This window comes from Fulmarus glacialis, unplaced genomic scaffold (genome assembly GCF_000690835.1).
Source record: "Fulmarus glacialis isolate BGI_N327 unplaced genomic scaffold, ASM69083v1 scaffold16244, whole genome shotgun sequence".
Lineage (NCBI taxonomy): Eukaryota > Metazoa > Chordata > Aves > Procellariiformes > Procellariidae > Fulmarus > Fulmarus glacialis.
Genome location: NW_009210081.1, coordinates 35,603 through 51,375, shown reverse-complemented (window position 1 = coordinate 51,375; position 15,773 = coordinate 35,603). Strand labels below are relative to the sequence as shown.

The 15,773-nt window shown below is 38.7% G+C and overlaps 1 protein-coding gene across 1 annotated transcript in view; it reads left to right on the top strand.

The window, feature by feature from the left end:
• The window catches only part of PRTFDC1 (phosphoribosyl transferase domain containing 1), a gene marked incomplete at its 5' end in the record, with an annotated part of 43,400 nt that overhangs the window by 21,127 nt on the left and 6,500 nt on the right, over positions 1-15,773 (top strand). The window contains one exon of the mRNA XM_009577063.1: positions 1,775-1,840. Within this exon, the coding sequence (XP_009575358.1) occupies positions 1,775-1,840 (66 nt within the window). The remainder of the gene's footprint in view (positions 1-1,774; positions 1,841-15,773) is intronic.

Sequence of the window (15,773 nt, the reverse complement as noted above, 5' to 3'; positions counted from 1 at the left end):
CCTGCTCTAGCTCTGTTTCCCAGGAAACGAATAAGAGCAGCATGAAAAGGATCTAAAGCTCCTAGATCCGGTGCAGAAAAAGTGAAGGCAGGTCTAAAAACTGTCTTTTAAGGCAATGACTGCTAAGGACCTCCTACAAAGCTGTGGTGTGAGAGTTTTTGGGGGAGTGGAGTCTGAGTAAAAGGGGAGCTTTTTGGTGGCTCTGCAGTATGCAAACCTGGAGAAATTGTCATCTGGGCAATTCTGCAACCTTTGCTTACAGCTACTCAGGAAGGCTGTATTAATTTAGACAATCCATTCCCATGGGGACCACAAATAGTTTCTGGGGTTGTCAGATTGCTTGTGATCAAGCGGCTGCAAAGGTGCCCTGGAAGTCCCTGGACTTCTGCCACCTGGGCTGCGAGCGTGGGCAGATGCAGTTTCCATCTGCACAGGCGTGCAGCTGTAACCATGCCGCACGGCAGGCGCGTGCATGCTACCTCTGCTGGTGCTGCTTTTTGAGGGGAAGAAGAAGAGCTATAACCCCCTTAGGCCAGTATATACTCACCTACCTCATAAGTCCTGCTGTCCTGTTATTTATTCGTGGAAAAACATTTGACTTCAGAGCACTGGATTTATGAAATAAAAGCAAAGTATTCAAGTATTGCATTTTTGTCAGTTGTTTGTAATGATAAAGCTTCCTGATGTTACCAGTAAACTACAGTGTCACGTTGTGGTACTGAAGCTATTATTAAAATTGGACTAACGCTGTCTTCCTATGGGTAGGGAGATTAGATTAGCACATGCACCAATTTGGCAAAAACCTCACATTTACTATACTTAGTTTTGCTCTTGCTTTCTCTGGAAAGTTCACATAGCCTGGCCGTGACTGTATATTTTTTAATTTGCCACCTTCTTTAAGGCATCTTTTGTCTTCCCTTAATAGTAGGGCTTCCGTATGTCTCCCTTATGTGATCTTAACTTTGCATGGTGCTGATAATGAATTTGAACTAGAGCTGGTTGAGAATTTTCCATCAGAACAAATTTCAACTAGAAATATCTGTAAACCAAATTTATCAAAAAAAGAAGTTTCACTGATTTTTTCAAAAAAAACCCTTTTATAATAGGAAAATCAAAGCATACTATTCTGTTGCATTTAGTTCTACCTGATTGGCAGTATTTTATTTTATGAAATTGACCTCAAGGATTTTATCTTTGAGTTATTTGAAAAAGTTGAAAAAGTTGAAAAACCCAAAACTCTTGAAACTGTATGGCACGCTGAAACTATTCTTGATAACAAGTGATAATTTTTGCAAAACTTTTTTCCCCTGAAAGAAATACTGAGTGAATTTCTTCAAAAATAGCTGAGTTCTCTGTGTGAGTGACAGATGTGAGCACATTTTGCCTGTGTTTCTAAAGACTGTTCCAAAAAAAGAATGTGCTTACAGGTGTTTGGTCAAGTGTTGAGATGCTCCTGTCCTCCCGTTGTGAAAGGGACTCAACACTTGTCATATTAAGAAGTGGCAAGCAAGGGAACATTATTTATTTTAAAAAGAAAGATGCAACTTTTTCTAGTTCAGTAAAGCCTGGAGCTTGCTGTTAGCTTAAATACAATCAGGAGATGATAGAAGCCGCAGGAACAAGCGAGAGTCTGGTTTTGTCATACACCAATACTAACGAGCATTAGAAAATACTGGTAACCAAGACTGTGAAAGATCCAAAAAAAGTTAACATGTTTATACTTTTATTTTATACAGTTATAGCCAATTTCAAAGTTTTGTTTTTCTTCTTTCAGAACGATCAGTCTATGCAAGATATGCAGATAATGGGAGGAGATGATCTTTCAAAGCTGACTGGGAAGGTTTGTTAATTTTAAATCTAAGAAAGAAAATACATCCACTAAAAACACTTGAGAAAAGCTGTGTAATTTTGCACATGGACTGTCAGATACTAATACTGGAATCAAAGACATTTATTAATCTCTATTAAATTGCTGTAATGCCATTGTTTTCATATTGCAGATGCCCCAAAAGATCAGAATGTAGCCCCTCCAATCCTAGTGTAGGGATTTCCCAGTAGTTATACACGTACCATCAGTGAGATTATGGGCAAAATTTGTGCTGGAATGCTTCTCCTAAGCTTGTTTATGTCTTGGAGCCTTGTTTTTTCTGCCTTCAATGGGTGCATGCAAGCAAACTGCACGCTGCATATGAGGAGTTAAATACAATTTTGCCGACTGCACAAAATTCAGTTGTGGAACCTTTCACTCAGATAATCAAATGGGATTTTTTTTATTTCAGCATCAGGCTGGCTGTATGACTGAATTTGCTTTGCACTAGCTTGAACATTGTGGTAATGAGAGAGAGTGGTTTGAGTCAGTGAAAAGGCTATTTTCATCCAGCCATGGTAATACAAAGCAGTACTTTGAAGAGGCAGGAAGGCTGATTTCATTAGGCAAATGGTCTGTGTGGAAAATGGTCAGAAATGAATTCTTTACTTAAGCATTAAGGCAACATAATACTTACCTTGTTGTTTGTACTGTACGTGCAGTTACTCTTTTATTAGCTGGCACTAAATAGTATCAGTTTCTTCAAAGCACTCAAATGTAGCACTAGCAAACTCATTTGTTTTGTTGTACTATAGCACACAAGAAAAAGAAGAGAAAAACTTAACTTTAAATATTTCATGACTATTAAACAGGTTTTGATGCAACTAGAAGTTAAATGAAAAAAATGCTGTGATACTCAGAATATTTTAGTGATAAGTATGGCCTCAATTTGCACTTCTAAATACTCCTGCTGGATGTTTGTTTCCAAATTATCACTAAAGCGTTAATCATGTTCTTGGGAAATATTAACTCATTTGCTACTTTCTAATATTCAAACACTGGAGCTACCTGTTTTTCTATGATGATTTTACATATGTTTCTCTACCTCATAGGCAGAACTGGCAGTGCACCTATACATCTTACCTAACATTTCTCTTTTGCAGATAGTCCAAACACTATCTAAGCTTCCAGGCCCAACTCCTCTTCCCCATCTTCCAATCCCAAATTTTCTTGATGAATGGTTTCAGTTATTAATATCTTTTCTAGACATAATCTTTCTAGTATCATTTGAATTCACTGGGAGAAAACATTATTTTCTTTCGCAGGACTTTTGTGTATTTGTGTGTGTCCACATGTGTATGAGAGAGAAGGAAAATTTCACCCCAAGTAGTTCTGCTCTTTCCAAAAATGAAGTAAATTGTTTTCTTATACTGAAAATCCTGGTGACTTTTTTCTCATTGGCATGGCCCTCCTGTTCGCAGGTATGGAACAGGACATAAAATTTGGCTGTTGGGAGGCTAGGAGATACTTGGGGAGAAGACTGAACAGGAGTATAGTTTAAGATTGCTGGGTAAGGAGGCTGGGATCTTGGGTAGGCGTGAAAGGGCTGGTTTGGGAACAAAGGCGGTTGCTGATCAGGAAGGGAGCCCAGTGCTGGAAGCTGGGTATGGAGAGGCTGCAGCACAGCAGGAAGGGAAGGCTGGGACTGCCAGGGGAGCAGACTTGCTGAAAGGGCATGTTCGGCGGTTGTTTGTATGTGTGGTTGTCTGTGACACAGCTGATGTATGAGTAATTAAATAGTGTTTTCACTGTAACACGTGAGAATGGGGTTTCCTTAAGACTTCTTTTACTGATTGAAAAGCTGGGATGCAAAGCTTGAGCTCAAATGTTCATACTTACCTGTCTAAAGTTGGATATATGAAGGAGTGGCCTTATGTCCACAGATGCCAACTCCTCCATCTGTTGTTGACTTAAGCAATTAGTGCGAGTATTCAGCACATTTTACTAATCAGCCATTTGCAGACTGATTCAGAGCCTCCTACAGTCAATGTAAATCTTTCCTTGAAGTGTTTTTTAGTACCTTAGTTTAGCTGCTGGCTTTTAAAACTGTTGGCTTTAATAACCATGCTAAGTCATTGAGTGAATTAGTGGAAGACTTATGGTAGAATTCAACTTCCCTGCTTCTAAGTGAGCTGGGTGCTTCTTCTGCCTGCTTGGAGTACTTATTAAGAAAAGATTGTAATTATATTGAAAAATTAATATGCCAGCTGAAGTCCCATTAATTTAGTGATCATGGAAGGTGTTTTCAAAAGTGCCAGCACGGGTTCGGAATGTAAGTTACATTAAGTTTCTATAAAGTTCAAAAGCATCAATAACGTAAACAGTTTTGAAACCTGCAGACAAAAGATTCTGAGATTTTGATCTTAAAGTGCTCTTCATTAAGTAATAATACCTGGAACCTCAGCTAGCCTATAATCTTAGTGAACAGCTAAATAATTTCCATGCACTACTTATTATTGGGAAAAAAGATTACTGTTCATATATTCATGAACATGCAGTTCTATAACAAAGTTTTTTTCTGAGAAAGCTTAAAGAAGGCAAAAAATTTTAAAAGCTAATTAGAAAGAGGCTGTTAAGGATAATAGCTCTTCAGAAGGAAGAATCTCTCCTCTGTACTTCTCTACAATACGCTTTTGCTTATAAAAATATTATAAGCCTGGGAAAAATATATAATGACCCAAACCATGAAAAAGAGAAACATTCTGAGAGGAGAGTTAGCATACAGACCCAAACTGTTACCTGAAGAAAATCATCCACAATTTGAAATTCTTCTTCTGTGGAGAAGGTCATAGAGGCAAGAATGAAGATTTCCATGGCATGAATCATTAATAAAAGTACTTGGAGAATGAGTCCTGATATAGCGTAAGACTCTAATGCTTTGTAACTATTCATTTCTACTCATAAAAAATATAATTTCAAAATCTCTCCTTTAATGATGTAAGTGGTGAACATAAAATTTCTCAGCAGCTGATTTCATAGTTAAGTAGCTGCTTAGTTTTCAATTACTTTAAAGCTGAAATGCTCATTTGGGTAAAAATTATCATTAATGTTTGTAAAGAGGAATAAATTTTGAAAATGGGGAGATAATTAATAACTGTCCAGAAGGCTAGAGGCACTTTTTCAAAGCAAGATGGCTATAAAAATTTATGTAGATGAGGTGAAAGAACAAATAATATAACCCTGTTTAGTATTAATACTGTAATCATACTGTATAATACTGTAAAAATTCATAACATATTTTCAAGTATTTGTAGCATTTAAACAAAGTAAATTTTAAAACATCTAGAAACTTCAGTAGATTCAGCTGCACCGGAGTTGTGAGTTATCACTGCCATTTACGTCTTATACTTATATATGTGTATTTTGTCCCAAGAGCTTTGGAGCTGGTTGCATAGTCCAAAGTCTCTACTGAGAGGAATCATTCTGTATATCACTCCATATGTAATATGTCCTGTAACCTTTCAAAAAAGCTCCTATACCACTTTGACTTGTCTCCTTGCAAATGAGACAAGTTAGACAAAATCATAAACTTAGAGTTTATATCATTTTGCAATTAAATACTTATTACAGTTGTATAATGTATTTGATGTCAAAATTAGATCTGTATATTTTTGTCATTATCACTATTTCTACATAGCATAGAATGTGACCAAAATTAATCATTCTTATTTGTTAGGTTAATAAGAACTTCTAATTAAAACAAAGTAGCTAATGTAGTTAGTATGATACAATTATGGAGCCAGTGAATTTCTGATATTCCATCTGTCTGTAATATGGATCAATGCTTATGTTCTTTATGAAGGACTATTCCCCTTGTTCATATTAAGTATATCTTGTTGACAGCCAGTGGTTTTGGCATTTTTGGAGACGTGTAGAAGGTAATAAATAGCAATCAAGAAAAAAAGAAAGTTAATGTCTTTCTTACATTCTCTCTGCACTTCATTGTGTTAGTTTAAGCACTCCATCACTACTCTGAAGCTCTCCTAAAATGACTGATCAGCTCATATCAAAAAGAGGTTTCACTCAGAGGAAGTGAAACCACCATGCAGCACTCCTCACTTCCTTCTGGCAGGATTTGTGCTATTAAATCTCCATACTTCCTTTATATGTCTCACCTAAATCAATTTATCCACCGTCTACCATTTTCTTGCCCCACTTGTCATATGAGAAGATGTTCCAGGAACATAATGCAATCTCACTTTCTTTTCTTACGCCTCTCATTTCTTCTCTTATTTTACTGAACCATTTTCTCTACGTGTTATAGGTTCTAATAACAGTTCTGAGAGCTGTTTCTCTAGCATTCTCCTAAATATGTTAGCATTTCAGTATTTAATAAACCATACATGTGGCAGCTGTGTAATACAAAGTTTTATTCTCTAGATTTAAAATACATATTATCCTTTCCTTCAACATTCCAGGTTTGTTTCTCAGAATTCTGTTGGTTCTATACTTACTATTTTTTTCTTATTCAGTATTCACTGCCTTGACTAATGTTGTGCTTTCTCTGCCTGTATGCATTCCTTTCTGGAATAATGCCCATAAATTTGCAGAAAAAATAATAGCATTCTCATTTATGACCTTTTCTAGAACCCTGTAGAAAACTCCTACTTAGATGTCTAATTTCTGAAGTGTCTTTCATATTATTTTCTAACATCTTGATGAAGTGTTAGTATATGTGGATTTCATTCCTGTGCATACCATAAAATGATTTCATGTCTAACGGCAGTCCTTGTAGCTTCCTTTGGACCTCTTCACTGAAACTCAATGCATTATTGTTTAACCTTTGTTTGCTGATGATTCTTCAGCCCTATGGCACTGCTTCTTCAAGCCTAACTTAAGTTGTCATGAAATGTCTTGTTTAACCAGTGGTACCTGAGGTTCCCCAAAAACAATGCTCCAAAAGCAAGTACTGCAGGTGTGATGAGTAAGCTGATAATCTGTTAACAATTCAGTTTGAAGCATCACATTATCAATTTATGTATTTCTGATGATACGGAGTACACATAAGGTGTCTTTAGAAATAATCTAACTGAAAATGCAGATTTCTGAATGGAAATTGAACTAAAGGGAATGAAAACACACTATTTTGTAGCCTTCCACTGCCACCCCCAAAAAAAGAAGTAGAGATAGGTAAAAAGGGGCTGTATCTTTTTTTTTAGTCTTTTGTATTTTTTACGAATATGCCTTCATCTGGATGTATAAAAGAACTCACCTTTTCCAGCAACTGTGTATTCATGCATACTTTAAAATGTAACAACATGTTACATGTATCCCCAAATAGTTTAAGAATAGTTCTATCCAAGAAGGAGAGAGGAGGGAACTCAGGACACCAATGGGGACTCGAGGACAAAAGTATTTCCATCATTCCCAATTTCCATGTATTTTCTCCACTTATAAGACCACCATTACCACCATACTAAATAGGACTAAAGGTCTGCCTAGGCTTGTATCATGTCTTCAGCAGCAGACAACTGGAATTTTATTAGGGAAAGGATATATGAAACACAGCAAGAACAGAGACTTCCAAAATCCAAGTTACATCTGGACTACCATTTTGAATACATCCAGTGCTAGAACTGTTATCCATGTCTGTGTCATCTCTTTGTAACTCCAGTTACGCCTCTAGTCCCACAAGATCGTATAGCAAGGAGTTTCATATTTAAGTAGCATGTGAAAAAGTTCTTCTTCTTTCTTTTAAGCTTGCTACCTGCTTACCTTCAATGAGCTTTACAACTTAGGTAACTCTGCCTTTTTGAATTTCTTCCTTAAAAATTTCTGCAAATCTTGCACATTAAGGTTCATTTTCTTTTTTTTTTTTTTTTCTTTTTTTTTGCAGTACAGTTATTTGGCCTGGTCACAAACAGAGCTTTGTTTAGAGATTCCTATATTTTAAGGTCCAAAAGCACCATTATATTCTTGTCTGAACTTCTGGGTAATTAGACTGAAGGTCCCAATGATAATTTCTTTATTGTGCCTACAGTTTCTCTTTTGAGCTACCAACTATTTTGATTTACAGATTTGATGGAGAAGCCTCCATACTTCAGGCATGTTTTACCAACAGTCAACTGTCATCACTGCTGAAATGGTGAACCTAATTTTCTTTTCTGAATTTGGATAGCTTTTTGCCTTTCGCTGTTGCCTTTTTTAATACTTTTGCCTACTAGATTGAGCAGCTTGCCATTATCAAATTTATATTGCCATATGGTTGCATATTTGCCTATCATCCAGTCATTACTGAAGCTTCTTTTAGATAAACTAGTACATTGGAAGCCTGCTGTAAAGTACTGGCATACTGTAGGATGTAAATGAGACAAGGTTTGAAGGTAGAATTAATAACGGGAAATTAATACTAGGCAAGTGATACAGTTGGAAGAAATAAAATTTTAAGCATGCAGATCCTCTGTTGGTCTGAACAGAATCAGCAAACTTCAAGCTAAGTACAGATTGAGAGAAACTCTTAATTTTAAGCTAATGTAGTATTCAGATAATTTGGGAGAAAAAAGTGATTGCCCTACATGATCACCTGCCCTCTGACCAAAGGGGCAGATAAAAATGTTAAGAATTCCTCTGAGCTAAAATAAGAGAGCAAATTATCAGCTGTGGAACACTGATAAATGAGTTGGAGGTCAGCTGCAGTGGAAGATTATAATGTGCCATAAAGCCAGTATTTTATTGAGTCCATGATTTCAAGTGCATGCAGCAGTTCTGAATTTTGGTTCCCAGGCTCAGCTGTTGAAGGTATTTTGTGGTTTCTTTGAGGTTGTGGGCTGAAAGGTCAAGGTTCTTTTGTGAAAAATGTTCTCCCACTGGGAACTGGCCTGTTAATTAAATAAAAGCTATTACTTCCTGCTACAAACCTTACTTCACTGTAAGGTGTTTTTTCCAGGTGTCAAATCATTCTTCTTTTCTCAGTCTTAGGTTCTGTTTGGTTTTTTTTTTTAACAGCTTTTTTTTAAAAATGTGTGTGCATGTTATTCTACTGATTTTATGCTGAAACATTCAAAGAGAAAATACCCTCTTTGTGTACCTACCTGATTTTCTTCTATACATGCAAGGGCTGTGTTTGTCCTCTTAGCTGTAGTATTGCTTTAAGTATGGTGGTTTATTTGATTACTTAAGTAGAGTTTCTGCTTTCCAGGAAATACTTCTCCTTTCTAAATTTGCAACTTAGCATTTTACCCTGTTAAAATTTTATATTTTATGTGATTTCAAAGACAGCCTTTCCTCCAAACTCATTCAGTGCTAATTTCAAAGCACTGCTATTTCATAGCAATTTTTCCTTTGAAATCAGTCTTCTAAATGGAACATAAAATCAGAATCTAGAAAAAATTGTTATTCTTTTCCAGGAGGGTGAAAAATAGTTTCCATAGCACTTACTACTGTCAGGCAGGAGGCATACATGATCTCATTACTCTGCTTAGTCTTGTTAGCTGACATTGTTCCATTTATTACTGACCTGTGGGAAGGTAAACAATAGAAATGTATTGACTCAGTGCCGGAGTATTTTTCAGCTTATTACAAATCAGGATTTTTCTTACATGTATTATAACACCAACCTACTTCATAGCCGTGTATAAGCTCATGTGGCTTTGAAAAGCAGTAAACTACAGATTTTCAATTTTTGCAGGTTTCCAGTCCATTATTAAAAATTTTAAAATTCACAGATGCATTGAAATTTATTATAAAAGTGAAAATGTGTCTTTTTAACATGAGAGACAAATTCACATGGAGTACAGGGATTAGAAATTATTTCTTCTTCATTTTACATAGCACTAATATTGTCAAAAACCTCCTGCTTTTTCCAGATGTCCCAAGACATGCTGCTATGAACCATTTCTACTACTGTCTAAAAAAGGATACGAGAGCACAATTTTTATCTTTGTGTAGATCCAGTTCACACCACAAATATTATTTCTGCTCAGTGCAAATGTCCATGTGCAGAGTCACAAGTTGTGTGCACCCTGGTCACTCAAAACTGGAGGATTTTAAACTTCACAGCACCCCTTTGCATTTAAAAACACAGTTAGAGTACAATTTTAGGGCCAGTGCTCTTTAATGTTTTATAAATGATCTGGATGCAGGAATCAAATGTACATTAAGTAAGTTTGCCAACGACACTAAACCAGGAGGAGCTGTGGACTCCCTTGAGGGTAGAGGCCTTACAGAGGGATCTGGGTAGGCTAGAGCAGGATGGGCTCGGCTGGGCAATCACCAACCGTAAGAAATTTAACAAGAACAAGTGCCGGATTCTCCACCTGGGATGGAGTAATCCTGGTACGTACAAACTGGGGGACGAGAGACTGGAGAGCAGCCCCACGGAAAGAGATCTGGGGGTTTGGGTTGGTGGCAACTTGAATATGAGTCAACAGTGTGCCCTGGCAGCCAAAAGAACGAACTGTGTCCTGGGGTGCATCAAGCATAGCATAGCTAGCTGGTTGAGGGATGTGATTGTCCCACTCCACACTGCACTGGTGCGTACTGTGTACAGTTTTGGGTGCCTCAATATAAGAAGGACATCAAACTATTACAGTGCGTCCAGGGGAGGGTGACCAAGATGGTGAAAGGTCTCAAGGGCAAGACTTACAAGGAGCGGCTTATGAGGTCACTTGGTTTGTTCAGCTTGGAGAAGAGAAGGCTGAGGGGGGACCTCATAACAGTCTACAACTTGCGGAGGTGGAGGTGCTGATCTCCCCTCTCTGGTGACCAGCAATAAGACACGAGGAAATGGAATGAAGCTGCATCAGGGGAAGTTCAGATTGGACATTGGGAAAAGGTTCTTCACTGAGAGGGTGGTCCATCACTGGAACAGGCTCCCCAAGGAAGTGGTCAGGGCCCCAAGCCTGTCAGAGTTCAAGGAGCGTCTGGATGACACTCTTAGTCATACGATTTAGTTTTAGGTAGTCCTGTGAGGAGCAGGGAGTTGGACTCGATGATCCTTATGGATCCCTTCCAACTTGAGATATTCTATGATTCTGTATTGCACCAGCCTACTTGCTGCCAGCTACCTGGTAGAAACAGCTTTAAACACAGGATGAATCACAGTGATCCATATCTATCAGCTCCCAACCATCCCTCTGATCCATCATCAATGAAAGCTGATGATTCTCTTGCAACAACTCAGTAGAAAAGTGTTTCAATCTCTGAGAGTTGAGCCACCGCCCCTTCTTTATTTGGACTATGTAAGAAATCTTTCCAGGACACATTTTAAAAAATTGACTGTTCTCTGTGTCAGATAATTAAGGTATATTAGCACCATTATTAGATTTCTGGACATACTTCACAGACTGTATTGGTGAAGATGGCTCTACTCAGAAATTAAGCCATCTTCAGTCTAGTCAAAATGTCAGTAAATATTCCTATTTCCTGTTCTCGAAGCTCCTAAAATAGTCAGAAAATATCAAATGCCTGCCAGAAGGCTGGATTACTTTTCTTTTCATGTGGTTTTCTCCACTGCAATTGCCTCAGATATATCTGAAAGGACAAAACAGTCTTGATCTATGTGGTACAGGAGCTTCAAATACATATATTTGAAAAAAGACCTTTTCTTCAGCATTCTTTAGCTTCCTATCGTTTTTCCAGCTACCAGTTACTGCTGTAGCACCACAAGCTGATGAGTTTCACCAGCCTCCTGCCCACCAGCTCACAGGTGGATTTCATGGTGAAGCTGAATAAGATCTTTCACGTAACTGTGACTTTTTGCAAGATACGCTGGATGCAGCCAGCTGTGCACTTAGGATGATGGTGACTACTGATAATGTACCAATTTGTTGCATCCATTGCATTCTTATTTTATCTTCTTCTATCCATCTGCTCTAGGGTAAGCTAATCTATTGCAACCAGTTTTAGTTACACATCACCACTATCTAGTCTTGGATACTTTATATCGAAACATTTCTTTGCAGTTTGTTCCTCTACTACTCTGCTATGCCATCCCTTTTCTGGAACCCTTCTATCAGTAGCCTGCTTCAACAGGAGAAAGGTAGGGGATAAGCAGCAATACAGTCAGTTTCCCAGCACATCATGTCGTTTTGTAGGAGATGGTTTCTGGTACCAGAGGATGGCAGACCATTTTGAATGCCTTCAGTCATAAACAAAAGTTAAGTATGATGACTTTAGTTACAGAAACCCTGCCTAATCAAAACAGGGATTAATGTATAACTCTCAACGATCAGGATGCCTGCTTATTTATATATACAAAATGTTTTCGTATCTAAATATTTTATAGTGGCTTTTCCACTACAAAGTCCTTACATACAGGATTTCTCCATAGCACAGAAAATCCTCATCAATGTTTTGGAAATAATGAGAATGTGCATAATACAAAGCAGAATCTGTGTTTCCTGACCTAGACAACTGCCCGATTAAAGGGACTTTCAAAGGACCAAATCTCCCAATGAATAGCATTTGCAACTATTGGACTCCTTGACTCTGAGGAGAAGAGGCAAGAATAACAGAATGCTGGTCAGACAATTACAGGGTCCACCAATATCCTTCCTTCTCAAGTCAGTCAATAAATATGAGATCTTCAGCTGAAGTCATGCGCAGGTGACTATCACTCTTGTGGCTAGACAAACCCTTCAGGCGTGTCTGGATCCATGTTAATCTTCTTTTCTTCATATGAGTCATTTGTGATAAGGAAATGTAGACAAGATTAAATTTCTATTAGACGGATGTATAACTGGTTGGAAAGCTGTTCTCAAGAAACAGTTAATTATGCTTCACTGTCAGACTGGATACATTAAAGCATGTTCTCCAGGGACTATACAATATTTAATTCATGATTTAAGAGATGGAATTAGCATTTAATTAGTGATACTACCTGGAAAAATACTACAAGATAGTATTATGATCTTAAGACATTATTTTAAGAATTTGGTTCAAATAATGACATGTAATGACAATAAAGTTGAATACTAACTTCTATGTTTATATAGAAGTAATCTTTTGCATAAATGCAAGTGAGGAAGGACTGACTAAGCAACAGTTCTGAACTGGAGACGATAGGTGGATCTTAAGTTGCACATGAGACAACAGTGTACCTTTATAAAAGATGTAACTGTTGTACTGGAAGGAAAGAAAGGAGGATTATTTGTAAAGCATACAAAGTGGTTCTTTTATTATTCTCGACACTGGAAAAAGCTTCTCTCTGGTTTGGGGCACCACAATTGGAGAAGGATTCTGATCAACCGGACACATTCCAGAGGAGAACAAAAGAATGATCAGAAAGCTAGGAAATATAACTTGTGAGAAAATGTTGAATAAATAGGGGTTGTTTAACCTGAAGAAGAGGAAACTGAGGAAATACATCTGTCTTCAAATATAGAAGAGGTTAAAAAAAGAAGAAAATAAAACTTTTTCTATGTCCACTGCAAAACAAGTTCAGGTCAAATAGCAACAGAATTTTTCTAATTATATTTTTGCTCTTAGATAATGAGGCACTGAGACACATTGCCTGGGGAAGTTCTGAAGTCCTCATCATGTTCAATAACAGGTAAATCAGATATCTGTGAGGGATAGTTTTAAGTTGATCCTTTGGGCCAACAGAATAGTCTTGATGACCTTTCATGGTCTCCTCAGCCCCATTTTCTGTCAATGTCTATGATTTTTTTCTCACAATTAATAAGGTCTGCTCCTCCCTATTGGTTTAATCCCAATTCCATGGCGAGGGAGGTTGCTGTCCCCTCATTCTGTCTAATTTTATGATTTCCACTTGCGAGTAATCAAGAGAATCCCTATTGCTGCTCATGATAGGATAGCTGAAGCAGCTGTGGTAGCAAAGAAACATATTTGTCTATCAACGAAGTGTCCCAGGACTATGCTTTTCTCTCAATCTGTCATGGCCCTGTGTGCACTAATAGGCCTTAATGGCCATGACCTGTGTCACTTGGGGCCCCTACCCACACCTGTGGGCACAGGAGCCTCAGTTCAGCTCAACCCTGGGCTTTTAGTCCATGCCTGAGCTATGCTGTATGGGTACCGATCTTCAGCTCAGCTACAGCTATGCCTGGATGTTACTACAGACGTTGATCCAGACCCTAACTCACAGACTGACTTCCCAGTTTAACCTTGGACCTGTCTCATCACTATGGACCTGCCTGGAGATCAGTAGGCTGGTTTTGATCATGGTTACTCTCACTGGACCTGATCCCAACCTTTGGATTGACATCCCAGCTTGACCTCAGATCTGCCTCGTCACCATGAACTCACCTGATGATGTGCACTCTTGGTTGAACAAGTCTCAGGTCTGCCCGCTCACCTCGCTGGGGCACTGTGGGGCTGGGCCCTGGCTGGCAAGGCCCCTGCACTGCCAGCTGTGTTACTGCAGTCAGCTCATGGCTACCCTTCACTCGAGGAGCAAACAGCCTTTGCTGCACCCTGACACAGTCTGCTAATGCAGGACTTTGCAGCCCTCTGCCATGTCAGTTTTGGTATGTCCCATCTCATGCCATAGCTGCTGGATAGGTCTTGTCACTAGAAGATCTGTGCTTTTCCTTTGGGAGGAAAGTTCTTGTCAACAGTATGAAGAGCAGCCAGAGATGCACGAAACTGGCAGAATGGGTCGGGATATCAGGCTGATGTCAGGTCAGCCTCTTATCAGGTGCCACTCGCAGTCATCCTGGGCTGTTTGCTGGTACTAAAGGAGTTCATTTCCATCTTTAGTTCTGATGAGGTTCTTTCCTTGTCAACTCTCCTGCTCTCTCCCTGTATTATATATATATGTATGTATGTATATATACACACAAAAATATTTACATGTATCACCAGCTGTGCAAGTTCCCTGGGGGATGGTTAAACCATTACTCCTGCACCTAATCTTCAGGTGTCCACTGACTGAATCAATTGATTTGCTTATGCCTCAGACCCAGGTGTCCTGGGCTAGTCTTTGGAAGTGTTTTTCCTAGTTATGACTTCATCCAGGAAGCCAGATGAGAGCCAAACCCTTTTTGGATCCAAATGGCTTCCTTCAAGAAAATGAGTCCCTGCACACGTGTCATAAGCTTCTCCTGAACATGGTTTTGATCTCTTCATCTTATCTAGAAGACTGACATACTTTCATTCTTTCTTGAAGGAAGAAATTTCTAGAGTCTTTGGACTTTTGTTGTTAAGAGGCCTTTGACTTTTTACCTCCACAGGACTAGGTCTTTCAGATCCAGAGTTGTTTGTGTCAGCAGCTGAGAGGTTGAAAGTCAGGAGTGCCAAGCAGGATAACCACCAGTGAAACCTGTTATGAAAACACCAAAAAGGAGCCACCCTCCAAGATTAATACACATTCCACTGGAGCTCAGTCTAAATTAGTGGCTTTCTGGAGTGATATCTCAATTGCTGACATCTGCTGAACTACTACCGGGAGTTCCCTCCACACCTTTACCAACTGTTTTGCCATTTCAGAAGCATCTAGGTATAATACAGTGTGTGGTAACATGTTTCTGCAGTGGTTGATGCGTGAAGCATGCTATGTCTCCCTACCAAGCACTGTGATTGTTAGGAGGAACTGCAATATGAATATAAATATGGATAACCTATATTAATAATTTCTGTTTTGAAGATTTAAAAAAATTTACATATCAGTTAATGAAACTGTCAAAGGTGTGCTGTTTATGAGCACACTCCCTTCACACACTCCTTCTCCATGATATTTGAGTCTTTCTCAGAACTCTCAACCTTGGGATTCTGTCATGGTTTAACCCCAGCCGGCAACTAAGCCCCACCCAGCCGCTCACTCACTCCCCCGCGGTGGGATGGGGGAGAGAATCAGAAGAGTAAAAATGAGAAAACTTGTGGGTTGAGATAAAGTCAGTTGAACAGGTAAAGCAACAGCCGTGCACGCAAGCAAAGCAAAACAAGGAATTCACTCACTACTTCCCATCGGCAGGCAGGGGTTCAGCCATCTCCCGGGAAGCAGGGC